Here is a 13,677-nt window from a genome sequence, read left to right as displayed (position 1 = left end):
ATCCTGGTCTGCAGCAGTCATGTGAAGCCAATGCCTTTAACGAGCGCATCCTGCACCCAGAGAACAACGTGTACAGGAAGTTTCAGCGGCCTGGTAAATGGCGAAGATTCACAATGGAAGAGAGCTTTTAAAAGTGGTCCGTGGCCCATGATTCCCTTGTGCTTCATGTCGTTCTAGTTTTGTGGTGGTTCTTGTTTTAGATTCTAGGTTTAGTCCATGTCTGGTTTCATGTTTCCTGCCCGTGTTCTGTTAAGTGTCTTCTGGCTCGGCCCTCGTGTGATCTCGCTGCCCCCTCATCACAGGCAATAACCCTTGATTATTGTCTGATCAGTTTCCTTATCTGCTCAGCCTCCGTTAGAACTTACAAGGCAAAAAAAAAAAAAAAAGAACTTACAAGGCAAGGCATCATTTACTTTTTCATTTTATTAGTTTAGACTTTGCAGGGTGTTGAGATCTTTTCTTGTCCATCTGTCCACATGCTATTGCTGTCGATGTGTGCATGGAGTGCCTTGCAGGGCAGCCACCTCCATTGCTGTGTGAATGGATGACTGTGTCTAAGAGTGGAAAGCGCTTTGTGGCCCGCAAAAGTCTTGATCAGCGAAATCTGTTCATGCATGGTTCTTTTGCTTGGCTATGGTCAGCATATTGCTGAACTGAATTGCCCTGATTGGGATGAATGAAGCCTGAGTGAGTCGTTTATTTGGACTTTACATCAGTAGCTTACAGTTTCCCAGCTTGATGTTTCGAAGAGAAGGAATCCTGTTAACTTGAGCAATGCCTACTGCTTCTCACCTTGATGCCACGATGACTCACCTCTTTGCATGTACAGTGTGCATGTTCTTTCCGTACATGCGTGGGTTTTCTTAACGTACTCCAGTTTCCCCCTTCGCAGTATACGAACATGCGTTTAAGGCCAATCTGTGATTTTAAATTCACTGTAGGTGTAATAAGTGTGTGTGTGTTTGTCCTGTGATGGACTAATGACTGGTTCATGGTGCAAATATGGCAAAATGGGTTGTTGGTCATTATTTCTGCTGAAGATACACATCTTGAGATTATCATACTGGCCTGACATTACTTTGAAACTGAGAACATTCTACTCATTTCAATGTTTTGGTATGCTGATATTAACTGATCGTCATTTGTATATCTCACATTGTGCTTCTTCTCCACCCCCAAGCCCTTCTGTCTTACAGGAGAATGAGGAAAAGGAGGAATTGGAAACGTGGGGACCACCTTGGAAAGTTTCAGTGAAGTCTCAATGAAAGCATCAGAAGAGCCCCTCTAGTTTTTGACTCAATGGCGAAGAAAGGGCGTACGAAGGGCGAGAAGCCCGAAGCGCTCATCTCTGCCTTACAGGCAGCCAATGAAGATCTCAGGTCCAAACTAACTGACATTCAGATAGAGCTGCACCAAGAAAAATGCAAGGTACTGAACACCAATAACCTTTTTTTTTCTCCTTATTTTTGGCTACTCAAAATACTGTTTGTGCAAACCTAGTGGACTTAAATGATTCAAGCATCCTTTTGATATTATTAGTTTGGAATCATTCTTCATTTGTTTACCGTATTCAGTTAAAAAACTTTTTTTTTTTTTAACTATTTGCCTCTCTAATGACATCTGGTTGTTGTTTTTTTGAAGTTCAAGTAAAATAAATTTGTATAAGGTGTCAAAATAAACAGAAAACCCAGTTATATGCAGTTGAGAGCTGACTGACAGGAGTATGGACGTAATAAAATCTATCGTCTTCTCTCCCTGTTCTCGCTCCTCTCAAAGGTGAGCAAACTGGAGCGAGACAAGGTGCAGGAGGTGAAGCGTGTGCGAGAGCAGGAGCAGCACCGTCACACTGCCATGTTGACAGAGCAGCGGGCCAAGTGGCACGAGGAAAAGCAGAAGGAGCTGCAGGCGCTCAGGGAAAACCTGACGCGGCAGCATGAGCAGGAGCTGGCCCGCCACGCCAAAATCAAAGACCAGGAGAACCAGAGGCTCAAAGCGGCGCTGAGCGCCATGCGCGACGGCAGTGGAGAGAAGGTACGGTTTTCAACCTACCCTTCCTTTTCTTGCGTCAGCGTCACTGTTTCTGTCTGTCAGCCGGCTTTGACGCTGCCCCCCCATCTCGGCTGCAGGTGCGCACAGCCTTGACTCTGGAGGCCAAGGAGGACGCGCGGCGTTTCTTCGACCAGGAGAGAGTGAAGCTGCTGCAGGAGATCGTTGAGCTGAAGAACTCCAAGAAGCAGACCGACGAGGCCCTCAGCAACATGATCCAGGCCGACAAGATGAAGGCCGGAGATCTGCGGGTGGAGCACCAGCAACACCAGGAGCAGATCTCCAAGATCAAGTGGGACTGTGAGAAAGACATTCGCAGGCTGGTGGGTGGAATAAAATCTGACCTTTCAACAGACTACAAGCTGAAGGATGTGTCGGAGTGTAGCATTTAAAATGGTAAAAGTCACATTCTACCAAGTGTTTTATTTTTATGTAAAATAAGGTCACTTTAGAACTGAGTTAGGGTTAAAGTAAATGTAAGGGTGTGTAAATAGTGTGGTGGACATAAATGTTAGTCAGTACTGTCTCCCCAAAAGCCATTTATTTCAACTTTAAACAATTCAGTATGAAATGAATCTATGAAATATTTTGCCTGTGGTTGCATTAATGTTTTAAAAATATATCCAGTTTTGCGTCAATACTTATCTGAGAAAGAATAAGAAAATAAGGTAAATCAAAATAATGACCAAAAAGGAGGGAGAGTGATGTCAGAAATGACAAAATCCACATTATAACCCATGACCAATTTCTTATCGACGACTATATTTCTGTTCACGCCCTCATAGGTGGATGAAATCAAATCGAAGGACCGCACCATTTTCTCTCTGGAGAAGGAGATGGAATCGGCGACAGGTTTCCTACAGAAGCTGCAGCTTCAGAAGGACGCCCTGGATGAACAGCTGTTTCTCGTCAAGGAGGCCGAATGTGGCCTCGGAAGCCCGAAAAGAGAGATCCCAGGCAGAGCTGGAGACGGTGCGGAGCACTGTGGCAGCCCGGTGAGTGTACACCGACACTCAAAGAAGCTTTTTTTAATTCATCAAAGTTGGAACACGATGTATTTGTTTTTGGGTTTTTTTGTTCAAGTCTGCTAAAGTCGCTTTAATCACTGTATCTCCCTTTGTGGTAGTTCATGAGATGCATGAGGTTTAAAGTCCTGAGAACAGAAGCATATTGATTGTCATAATCATGGACAGTCTCACTCATTGAACACGAACGAGTCATGAGATTGTTCAGCGAGAGGCAGGCGTTTCCACCTCGTTGTGTCTCCCACATACACTCATCTCAGTGTCTCCGTATTCAGTAAATGCTGTTGTTAGCTTCCTGAACCTCAGAAACACCTATTTCCTAAACTTAATCATTCATTAAGTTTGACTGCAGAAAATGTCAATGTTTGGTATTTGTTCACAACGACCTCAGTCAACATGGTTCTTGACAGTAAACTGATCATTTAGGGCAACTTAAAAAAAAAGTATATTGTGATTTGATAATTTGAGAAAATTGTGTTTTGTGTCTTATCCAGGACTTGAGGAGAAACCAGAGGCGCATGGCTGAACTTAACTCAACTATCCGCAAGTTGGAAGACCGCAACTCCCTACTGGTGGATGAGAGAAACGAACTGGTATAAACTGGCTTTTTCTTTGCATTTCTTTTGTGTTGTGGATTCGTCCTCTCTTTACTGGCGCATGCCCTTGATCACCACTGATTTGAGCTCTAAGGCCTCTTCTCCTCATCAGCTGAAGAGAATCCGGGAGTCGGAGAAGCAGTGTAAGCCGCTGCTGGATAAGAACAAGCTGCTGAGTAAGAGGAATGATGATCTGACCAAATCTATCCAGAAGCTGGAGGACAAAATGAAGAGCCTGGTGAAGGAGAACCTTGAGATGGTAAGCACAAAAATACATATTAGCATATAAATCTGTAAACACAGGCTGTATGTGATCATGGTTGTCTGTTGTGTTTGTGTGTTGCGGATTTACAGAAGGAGAGAATCAGCTCCAATCCTCCACTGAAGAAACTAAAGTCCCTGAATGACTTGGACCAAGCCCACGATGACCAGGAAATAGCTTTTCTCAAGCTTCAAGTTCTGGAGCAACAAAGCATGATCGATGAGCTCACCAGGGTACGTTTGTTGAATGCAGGAGAGCGAAAGGAGAATAAACCAGATGATCAGAGTCACATCTTCATTATTACTCAAACTCCAATGTTTTTTGGTCCATTTATTTGTCATGTTGGTGCACAACATTCCAAATCAAGATTCCTTTTTGTAGGTGAATTATCAATAATCCCTATGAAGAACGGGATCAATTTTCGTATGATCTGACTCACTATGTACATTACCATGCTTTGTCTTCCGAAATGTGATTCTCTTTCATCAACAGTGATAGAAATTTACATGAAGAATGATTCCGTATTCCAAGAGAAAGGAATGATTTTCTTATACAGTTCAGGCTCAAGAGCCAAAAAAGTGATCCATTTAATGAATTGGACCAACAGTCATGTTCATGTACTGTGTTTAAGTGATCACACCATGCTTAACCATTTATAAAAGGATTTCATGCAAACGGCCACAGTGAGGATACCGTGATCACCGTCCGGGTGCTACAGTCTTCAGATAACGATGAGCACAAATGTGAAGTTGTGGAGGAGTTGTTTTTCTTTTTTTTCTTTTTCTGAATATTTGTTTGTTGTTGCAGGATCGAGAAAAACTACTCAGAAAGAAAAGACATAAAAGAAGTTCAAGGCCTATAAAGGTGGGAAGAGAAGAAAAGATTGTGACCGGAAGGTTTCATTTTAAACCAAACCCAAAAGTACAAAACAATCACATTGATTTCCTGCCGTGTTTTTTGGTTCCTGCAGAGGCACATTGTCGTCGACACTTTCTTTGGATACGATGAAGAGTCGATGGACTCCGAGACTTCATCGGTGGCTTCGTTCCGGATGGACAGGACTCCGGCCACTCCCGATGAAGACCTGGATGAGGTGAGAAATCACATCTCGGACACGTTTCGGTTCATCCCAGCTCCATCAACACCATGGTAACCTTTGACCTGTTTCTTCACCTGCGTGTGTGAAACAAGGGTCTCGCCAACGAGGAGTCGGAGCTTCGTTTCCGTCAGCTGACCAGGGAGTATCAGGCCCTGCAGCGAGCCTACGCCCTGCTGCAGGAGCAGAAAGGAGGCATACTGGATGCAGAGATGGAAGCAAAGGTACGTTCAAAGGTTGCGTTGGCTGAGTTTGAGCGCAGTTTAGAAAGTAGTTATACACGAGGAGTTTATCAGTCGCCTTGAGCATTTCTCCAAACACATGATTCTGCAAACAGCAAGCTCACTTATTCCACTGTAGCACATTGTAATTTAGTCATTTTCCATACATTAAAGCATATTGCAGGGCATGATTAGTCAAGCAGTGTGGTATTTTCAAACAGAGGCTCCATGCCGTGTTGCAATGTAAAGACTGTGGAAGAACTCGTCATGTATTATTCATAAGATACCAATATCACAATAAAGTCAATAAAAAGTCTGGTTTTTAAATCATTTACTATATTTTTTCCTCAAAATCTTCAGTACATGCAATAAATCTCAAATTAAAGTGTATCATCAATGAAATGAATGCACGTTTATATATTATTTATATCCACGCCTGAATAAGATCAATGGTTTGTCAATAATTTGTCCTGTTTTAAGCGTCACTAAGTTGAAATAGTTCCCTTCCAGATAGATTTAACTCCTTGGGTTTTATAGCTTTACTGTTCAACAAAAGAAGAGATCAAGAAAGGCAATTCAATTTTCAGGTACAAAAACAAACAAAACAAGATGCGATTGCTGAGTGAAGCAAGGGTGTCTAATAATCGGACCGCTGGCCGAAGAGAGGCCAGGATGAGCTTGCAAAGCTATTTTAAAATATGAATCTCTTGCTGTGTTTACACACAGGCACTATGGGTTACAAACGTAATATTCCTGCCATTTGTGGCACATTCATACATTCAACATTCATAATGGCACTTAACGCATCCGAATAGGGTTCTGGACCGGGGCATGTCGGTGCGTGACGTTCTCGACATTCGTCAAGCATGTTTTTGGCTTCCAAATAAAATCTTCAGCAAATATGAAGAATCACCTTGGACGTTAGCAACTGAGCTTGTCGTTTAGTTGTGCTGCGTAATAGAGCGTGATGGCATCCGAATTGTGTTTTTGATGGTTCGGGTCCGTGACACGGTGGCATGACAGCATGAGCTTCCCTCAGTTTGGTTCTGTCCTCCTGCTCTCGGCACAGAGAACCCAACTCTATGTGTCCTGTTCAGCAGCTGATGGTAGAATGACTGGGGGTTTGTGCGGAGACATATATTTAGCCAGTCGCAGACCTGGCTTGTTTTACGCCCTGGCCAACTGTTCGTGATGGCACATGATGTCTCTACGAATCATTTAATTTAGATGAAAATCGTGATCCTCGGGTTACGAATTGAGATTCGTTCCATTCGTCATTATGTCGTCAGTATGTGGAAATACATCATTACATGGAGGAGATGCTTCTCTTCGCAATGTGTTGCAAAGAATTATGATAAAATTGGCATTATTTATTTGTGAACTTCAGGTTACATGTAAACATGTGGAGTTGTCATCATTTACAAGTTATGCTGAAATTGCTTACTGTAAGTGGCAGCTAACGTAAAGTTAATTTGCCAACTGTGCTATATTACAAACACAGAGTTGTCTTCATTTTATTATACTATTGATAGTCTTATTTGATCTTCTCTTATCTTGAAATATCAGAAGGCTACAATCCCACAATGCCCCTCTACTTGTAGCAGTTGGAAACTTAATTAGTTTCACCAAATGTCACCTTTGCCACATCATCAAGGGCTTATTCATTCTTAAATAGCACATCATGTTTCCAAGCACTGAATCCTTCTGCCCGTCATCATTCTCACGTGTTTTTGGTGGAAATCTCGCTAAAGAATATACAGCCAAAGGAGCCATTTATCATCAGGTAATGGATCAAGTGTGTCCACAAGGCAAAAGTGTAAAGTTCAAAATGTAGTGGAAAAGTACGGCTTATGCAATTGTTCTGGATTAGTGCGCTTAATGTTTTGCAGCAACGCACACACACGCACACAATGCTTGAAAACGTGCTAATATGTAACACCCCTGAAAGTGTGAGAATGTTCTTCTTGACAGGAAGAGAAAAAAAATGCATTGTTGACTCAAAGGTAGCGAAGGAAAGATGCTCACAAGCACAATGCAAAACGCTTCAGACTGTACAATTTGATCAGTTCCCACATATCGAGGTGGAGACAGACGATCTTGCGGCGCAGGTGGGATTTTCCCGAACTGCATCGAACTCAGCAGCCACATTTCCGGCTCAGCTGCTGCAGTAAGTGGACATCAGACATTCAGCTGTCTGCATTAGCTGGGCGGTAAACTATATTTTAAGCTAAAAGCCCACTGCATTCCTCTCGGTTCGCGTCGAGGCGCCGCGCTGAACGGCTTCATTGTTGTGGAGCGTAACTGCATGATGTCAGCCTGAATGGTCGGAACGAGCCGTGCATCTTTTCAAAAAGCAGTCTGATGGATCATTCTGTGTTTGTGCTGCCGCGTTTCAGGCTCAAGAGCAACTCCAAGCAGATGTTCTCCGGTATAAAGCCAAAATAGAGGACTTGGAAAAGGAGCTCACGCTGAAGGGACAGGTACGTTTCATACCAGCATCCGTCCAAATGAACACACCAAACAAACTCCCTCATAATGGTTTGATTGATAAACTGTTATTTGGTCACCGTTTTTTTTCTTCTGGATTCTTCTTTATTTTAATACTCAACATATAATAACAACTGAATATTGTAACAGTAACCTTTACCTTGTAACACACTATACCCAGTGTTATTTAAAAGAGAACTTCAGGGCCACATTAATGGTGGCAAGTTCAGAACTCATACCGTCTTACGGTCGAAGCCCTATTTGCGACATGTGCGGATGACATTTCACAAGTTCTTACTTGTCTTGTCATTACTGAAACTTTACTTTGTTGTTTTGTTGAAGATGGGTAAAAGATGAGGTAAATACAGTTTCAGTTGTTTTTATTTATTTCTGTGGTTTGAATCATTTTTCTCACACTTCAGGACTCGAAGTGGGTGGAGGAGAAGCAGCTGTTTTTACGAAGGAATCAGGAATTACTGGAAAAGGTGGGGCTTCTTCTTCCGAAAATCATTTTTCACGCTTGGACAATTTTAAAGGGAAATAGTAATGTTTGTGAATATTTACCATGCCCAGGTGGAGAAGCTGGATTCAGAAAATGGCCGGCTGCAGCAGGAGCTTCAAGACTCCAGGGACCAAAATGAACTGTTGGAGTTCAGGATACTGGAGCTCGAGGTGAGTCACACTAATGTTTTTCAGACACACTACTGTGATGACTGTCCCTTTGAGATCCGCCTTAAATCTCACTGCCAAATCAAGTCAAACTCCTTCTTTGTTTTTCAGACAATAAGCCTGTTAACCTAAAATTCTCTCAGGTCGCAAACATTTGAGTGAATGTGTTCCAATTCCAGCAGATTGACCCAAAGCTGTATTATCTGTGCTTTTTTTGCAGTCCAACAAAAACACATTATTTGAATGGAGGAACTCAATTCCAGATGCAAAACATTCCTTTTGACACTTTCAGAACAATTGTGCAATATGTGTGAGATTTGTTTAACTTTTTTCCTTAAATAAAAATGGAGCAAAAGCTTCAAACTAGGCATTGGAGGCTCATTTGTGACGAAGAAATGTGTTTTCATGTGCGGAGTGCATGAATATTTTGAAATTTCCAATTAATTCTGTAAACATGCAATGAAAGCATACGGCGATTAAGTTAAAGAAAGCAAAGTGTAGTGAAGTTTATAGAAAAATACCCAAAGAGAACAATCTGCTTTCAAAGCAGACAATTCTTTATATTGGAGGATGACTGAATGTGTTCAATTATGCCTTTATTTCTCAGTTTTGCTGGAAAAAAAAACCTCAGCTTGTTGTGTAATTGTCAAATCATCAACAGTTGTCTCTGTTGCTGGGTTTTGCTGGTGAAGTTAGTCATTCAGTAATAAAGACAAGCAGCCCACCATTCTAATTTTATCTGATGGTTTTCTTGGTGTTTTGCCTTTGCTGCTGCAGCACACTGTGATAGTTCAGCTTATGAAGCAGCAAACTGGCACCTAGTGAGCACCGAGGGGAAATGACCATTCAGACACATTCGCCACTTTCCCGGGTGCCACTGAATATTGCACAACATCACCGCCTATGATGAAACGTGAACTTTGATTGAAATGGTAAACATGTAACACGTAGCAGTTTGTTTTCAATGCATGTACAAGCAGGAAGTAGATCCATGGCTTGCGACCCTTTGTGTGTGGACTTTGCACATTCTTCCAGTGCATGCATGAGGTTTTTCTGCTACTGCTCTCGTCACGTCCCACAACCCAACAACCTGCATTGCATTTGGCGCTCTGAGCAGTGTGTGTGTGTAAGATTGGCTCCAGGCTCCAGATAGACTTTTTATGTGATCATGCAAACACAATTAAAACATACTTCAATCTCATATTTGGTAATTGTAGGAGATCTCCACTGCATCACCTGCACTGAAAGATATACTATGAATTAGGAGAATATTATGTATAATTTAAAAATGTGTCATCCCTACAGTGTAAATACTTATCCAGAAAAATCCTGATAATGAGCTATAATAACAATGGCCTTGAGTTTGATTAATGTCCAGTATTGGACACTGATGGGGCATACCAGCAGGAGTTACCGGGCTCAGTTATTTAATACAATCTATGAGAGGAGGGAGGTCATTTTTCCATTTGTGTCAAAATGTCACATTACAATGAAGCAGTTGGTCCAAAAAAAAGTATTGTTATTGTTATATAACAGCCTTGACTACTGTAATTCACTTTATTTTGGCCTGAGCCAGTCCTCGATTCAGCGCCTTCAGATGGTACAAAATGCAGCTGCACGACTGCTCTCAGGAGCATCACGATATGATCACATCACTCCTGTGCTGGCATCTCTTCATTGGCTAGAATAAATTTTAAAATCCTCTTGTTTGTTTTTAAATGTCTAAATGGATTAGCTCCTCCTTATTTGTCAGAGTTGACTTCCTTGCACACTCCTGTCCGAGCTCTGAGGTCCGCTGAACACTATCTTCTAGACCATCCCAGGCCTAAGCGCAAGAGCAGAGGGGACCGAGCCTTCACTGTAGCCGGCCCTAAATTGTGGAATTCTCTCCCTTTACATATTAGAACTGCAACATCTTTGGAGCGTTTCAAGCGCTCGCTGAAGATTCACTTTTTTGCACTGGCCTTCGGCACAAGCTGAGCTGAGCATTTTTCTCATGTTGATTTTATTTTTTCTATTTGTATTAAATGTTGATTGTTTTATTTTATGGATCTGTACAGCACTTTGGGGAAGTGGCTGCTGTTTGTAAATGTGCTCTATAAATAAATTTGACCTTGACCTTGACCTTATAATAAAGAAATGTTTAATTACAGGGTTTTGTTTTTTTTTGCGACATTTTAATAATAAAATGTGTGTATGTAATCGTAGGAGCGCGAGAGGAGGTCGCCTCCATTCAATCATTTGAGGATGCACCCTTTCTCTGAGGGAATCAGCGCCTTGCAGATATATTGTATGAAAGAGGGAGTGAAGGTGAGCATTAAAGACATTCTCACTGTGTATGAAGGAAGTAGTTAAAAAAAAGAAGATACAATTTGCTTTGAAATTGTCAAAATCACGATTCTTGTCTCCTCACAGGACGTGTGCATTCCAGATCTCATCAAACTATTAGACATACTCGGAGATAATGGGGTAATTTATTTAACACTAAACATGAATAACGTCCGAGCCTTAAAAAGCCAATTTTTAATCTCTTGTATTCCTTTTGTGCAGAACTTGAGGAATGAAGAGCAAGTGGCTATAATTCAGGCCAGCACGGTTTTGTCTCTTGCAGAAAAGGTGAGATCAGACCATGAGTCCATATTTGATGACAGAATATATCCTATGCTGCTGCTCTCGCTCATATCTTGTCGCTTTGTTGCCCTCTAGTGGATCCAACAGATTGAAGGGACGGAAGCGGCGTTGCACCAGAAGATGATGGACTTGGAAATAGAGATGGTGAGTCACAGGAAGACGCCTGGAAAAGAGGATTGGCCAAAAATCATATATACATATTTACATTTATTCCTACCGTATTCACCGTCTGCACCGTGTTTACTGTGTGCAGGAGATGTTCTGCAAGCAGAAAGGATACCTAGAAGAAGAGCTGGACTACAGAAAACAGGCCCTGGACCAGGCCTACATGGTTAGTGTGGCTCACATTCTCAGAGCCAAGACCCAAACAGTGTTGCTTCCAGTTTTATTTTGAGATAAAAAAAAATAAATCAGCTTATTAGGGATGAGTTTCATGGTTTTGCTAGAATGACAACAATGTTTGGTTTAGGGTTGAGCGTGTGCTAGTTTGACAATAAGTCATTCCGGAGCCCTTACAGATTGTCGTAGAGGGCACTTTGTTTTTATTTGTACGGTCAAAAAACTAAGAAAAATCGCTATTTTCCTCTTTTCTGCAGCAAATTCAAGAGTTGGAAGCGACCCTGTACAACGCTCTCCAGCAGGACAAGGTAGTTCACGTCAGTGTGTTCTTTTACAGATCAGCCTCGTTTTGATAAGCACTTATTTGAATATCCTGAATGTTAGTCAATTAGATAGAGACAGTGGATATTTTGTTTTTAAATATAATTGTCCTTGTTATATATCACTAGAGGAAGCTTGCTATGACCACATATATGATTTATAATCAGTCCATTTCCTATGTATGTTTTAAGTAATGGCCGAACAAAGGCAAAACGAATTCTCATATGCAAAATCCCTGTCTTCTGATTCTCATGTAGAGATGAAAACAATAAATAAATAAAAGTTTGATTAAACCACAAAGGCCCAATACCTACGTTTGTTACTGATCCCTGCTTCCAGGTCATAAAGTACGGCGAGCCTCTGGACGAGCTTCAGAGGGACGAGCTGCGGACGGCGGTGGAGAAGCTGAGGAGGCAGATGCTGAGGAAGAGTCGCGAGTACGACTGCCAGATCCTCCAGGAGAGGATGGAGCTGCTGCACCAGGCCCACCAGGTCCGGCCGCCTCTGAAGCAGTAATAGATATAGAGATATTCATCTATGTGCGGCACTGAGCAGGATCTTTCTCTTCATAACTACAGAGAATCCGTGACCTTGAAGACAAGACAGAAATCCAGAGGAGGCAGATTAAAGACCTGGAAGAAAAAGTAGGATGTGTTTTAAATCTTAACACTAAATTTCAACTATTTTATTTAATTCACAAGTGATAACACTTTGATCATTCAGAATGCTCCAGTTCCCCTGTAAGGTGAACCTCTGTGTCTCTCTGTGCTGACTAACCTACCTTATGTGTTCTTCTAATTCTGTCACTGGTTTTTTTTCTTCCCTTCTCCTTTTCTGTCTTTTTCCCCCCAGTTTCTATTTCTGTTCTTGTTCTTTTCTCTTGCCTTTATCCTTTGGCCTTGAAGCCTGTGGCGTGTCCTGTAGCAGAGGTAAGTCCCGTGGGCTTAAGAGTTAGAAAGTTCAAGTCTTTCCCCGCCCCCACCTCTCCACTGGACCTTACTCAAATATTTTCCCCGATAAAGCAGAAGCAGCACAGCAAGTGTTTTGACTTTGTTCAGCAGCCAAACAAGAAAACCTGGTAAAACTCAAGGATATGTGGGCTGGAGAGTCACTGACAAGCAGTAAAGAGCTGATGCAAGATTCCCGATAGTGGCCTCTGATCTTCTGATTCAAACCAGGGACGCAATTATTAGTATGAATGTTCTTTTTGAAGCCCTGTGATTCATTTTACGTCATAACAGAATGTTGTAAAACAACGACTCATTCAACAACTCGGGCGAATATGCCACTGATACCATATGTTACAATATCTGTCTTGGACAGCCATATACTTGACCTCAAACTGTGCACTGATGATATTTTATATTTTACTGCTCCACACACTCTTAACTTTGCCTCCACTTGACTATATTCAACCCTTTTGTTTTATTTTCTACAGTATCTTCTTTACATTTCTCACTCATGTTGAAACATTTCTTGGAGTTTTCCAATTTTGAGTTTGGGTTTATGGGACGGAAATAGTACCATCAACTTTTGTGTGTTTTTATAAATTTGATGCTTTTTTAATATTTCCAATCACCAGAATCAAACCGACAAATGTTTCCAGTGTGCGTTCTTCTTCCAGAAACCATGGTTAAACAAAAGTTCAAGAAATATTTATTGACTTTGCTTTAAGCAAAAGTATTATGCAATAACAGAACAAACCCGAGAATGAGGCAGGTTTTGCGATTTTAGGAAATACATGTGGAAATGGAGATTATCATTAATGTCTTTTTAACAATCTGGGATTTTCAACAGTTGTTTTATGAAATTTTAAGGTGAATGACAGGAATTTGGACTTTGAATTAAAAACTTGGGGCATTGGTTCAATATTCATGGTGGCTAAACTAACTGTGCTGCTCAAGTAAAATACATCCATACATTTTCCTTCCAGGTTTCCAATAGTTGTAATGAAAACAAAGTCCACAAAAAGAGTAGTGTTAGG

At 41.5% G+C, this 13,677-nt stretch overlaps 1 protein-coding gene across 2 annotated transcripts; it reads left to right on the top strand.

The window, feature by feature from the left end:
- Positions 1-1,299: 1,299 nt before the first annotated feature.
- Positions 1,300-12,596, top strand: jakmip2 (janus kinase and microtubule interacting protein 2; the record flags this gene model as incomplete). Of its 2 annotated transcripts, XM_080509423.1 has the most annotated exons (22): positions 1,300-1,428; positions 1,777-2,031; positions 2,127-2,369; positions 2,832-3,041; positions 3,566-3,664; positions 3,780-3,926; positions 4,022-4,162; positions 4,737-4,793; positions 4,900-5,022; positions 5,121-5,249; positions 7,643-7,726; positions 8,156-8,218; positions 8,307-8,405; positions 10,611-10,712; positions 10,818-10,871; positions 10,953-11,018; positions 11,109-11,177; positions 11,287-11,364; positions 11,630-11,680; positions 12,033-12,185; positions 12,272-12,337; positions 12,546-12,596. In XM_080509423.1, 22 exons carry the CDS (start codon positions 1,300-1,302, stop codon positions 12,594-12,596), a joined length of 2,469 nt encoding a protein of 822 aa, XP_080365549.1. The 2 variants fall into 2 exon arrangements, with proteins under 2 accessions (XP_080365549.1, XP_080365550.1); XM_080509424.1 differs by lacking the exon at positions 8,156-8,218.
- Between the last annotated feature and the right edge of the window lie 1,081 nt (positions 12,597-13,677).

Source organism: Blennius ocellaris (assembly GCF_963422515.1).
Source record: "Blennius ocellaris genome assembly, chromosome: 14".
Lineage (NCBI taxonomy): Eukaryota > Metazoa > Chordata > Actinopteri > Blenniiformes > Blenniidae > Blennius > Blennius ocellaris.
This window is presented reverse-complemented; position numbering and strand designations above follow the sequence as displayed.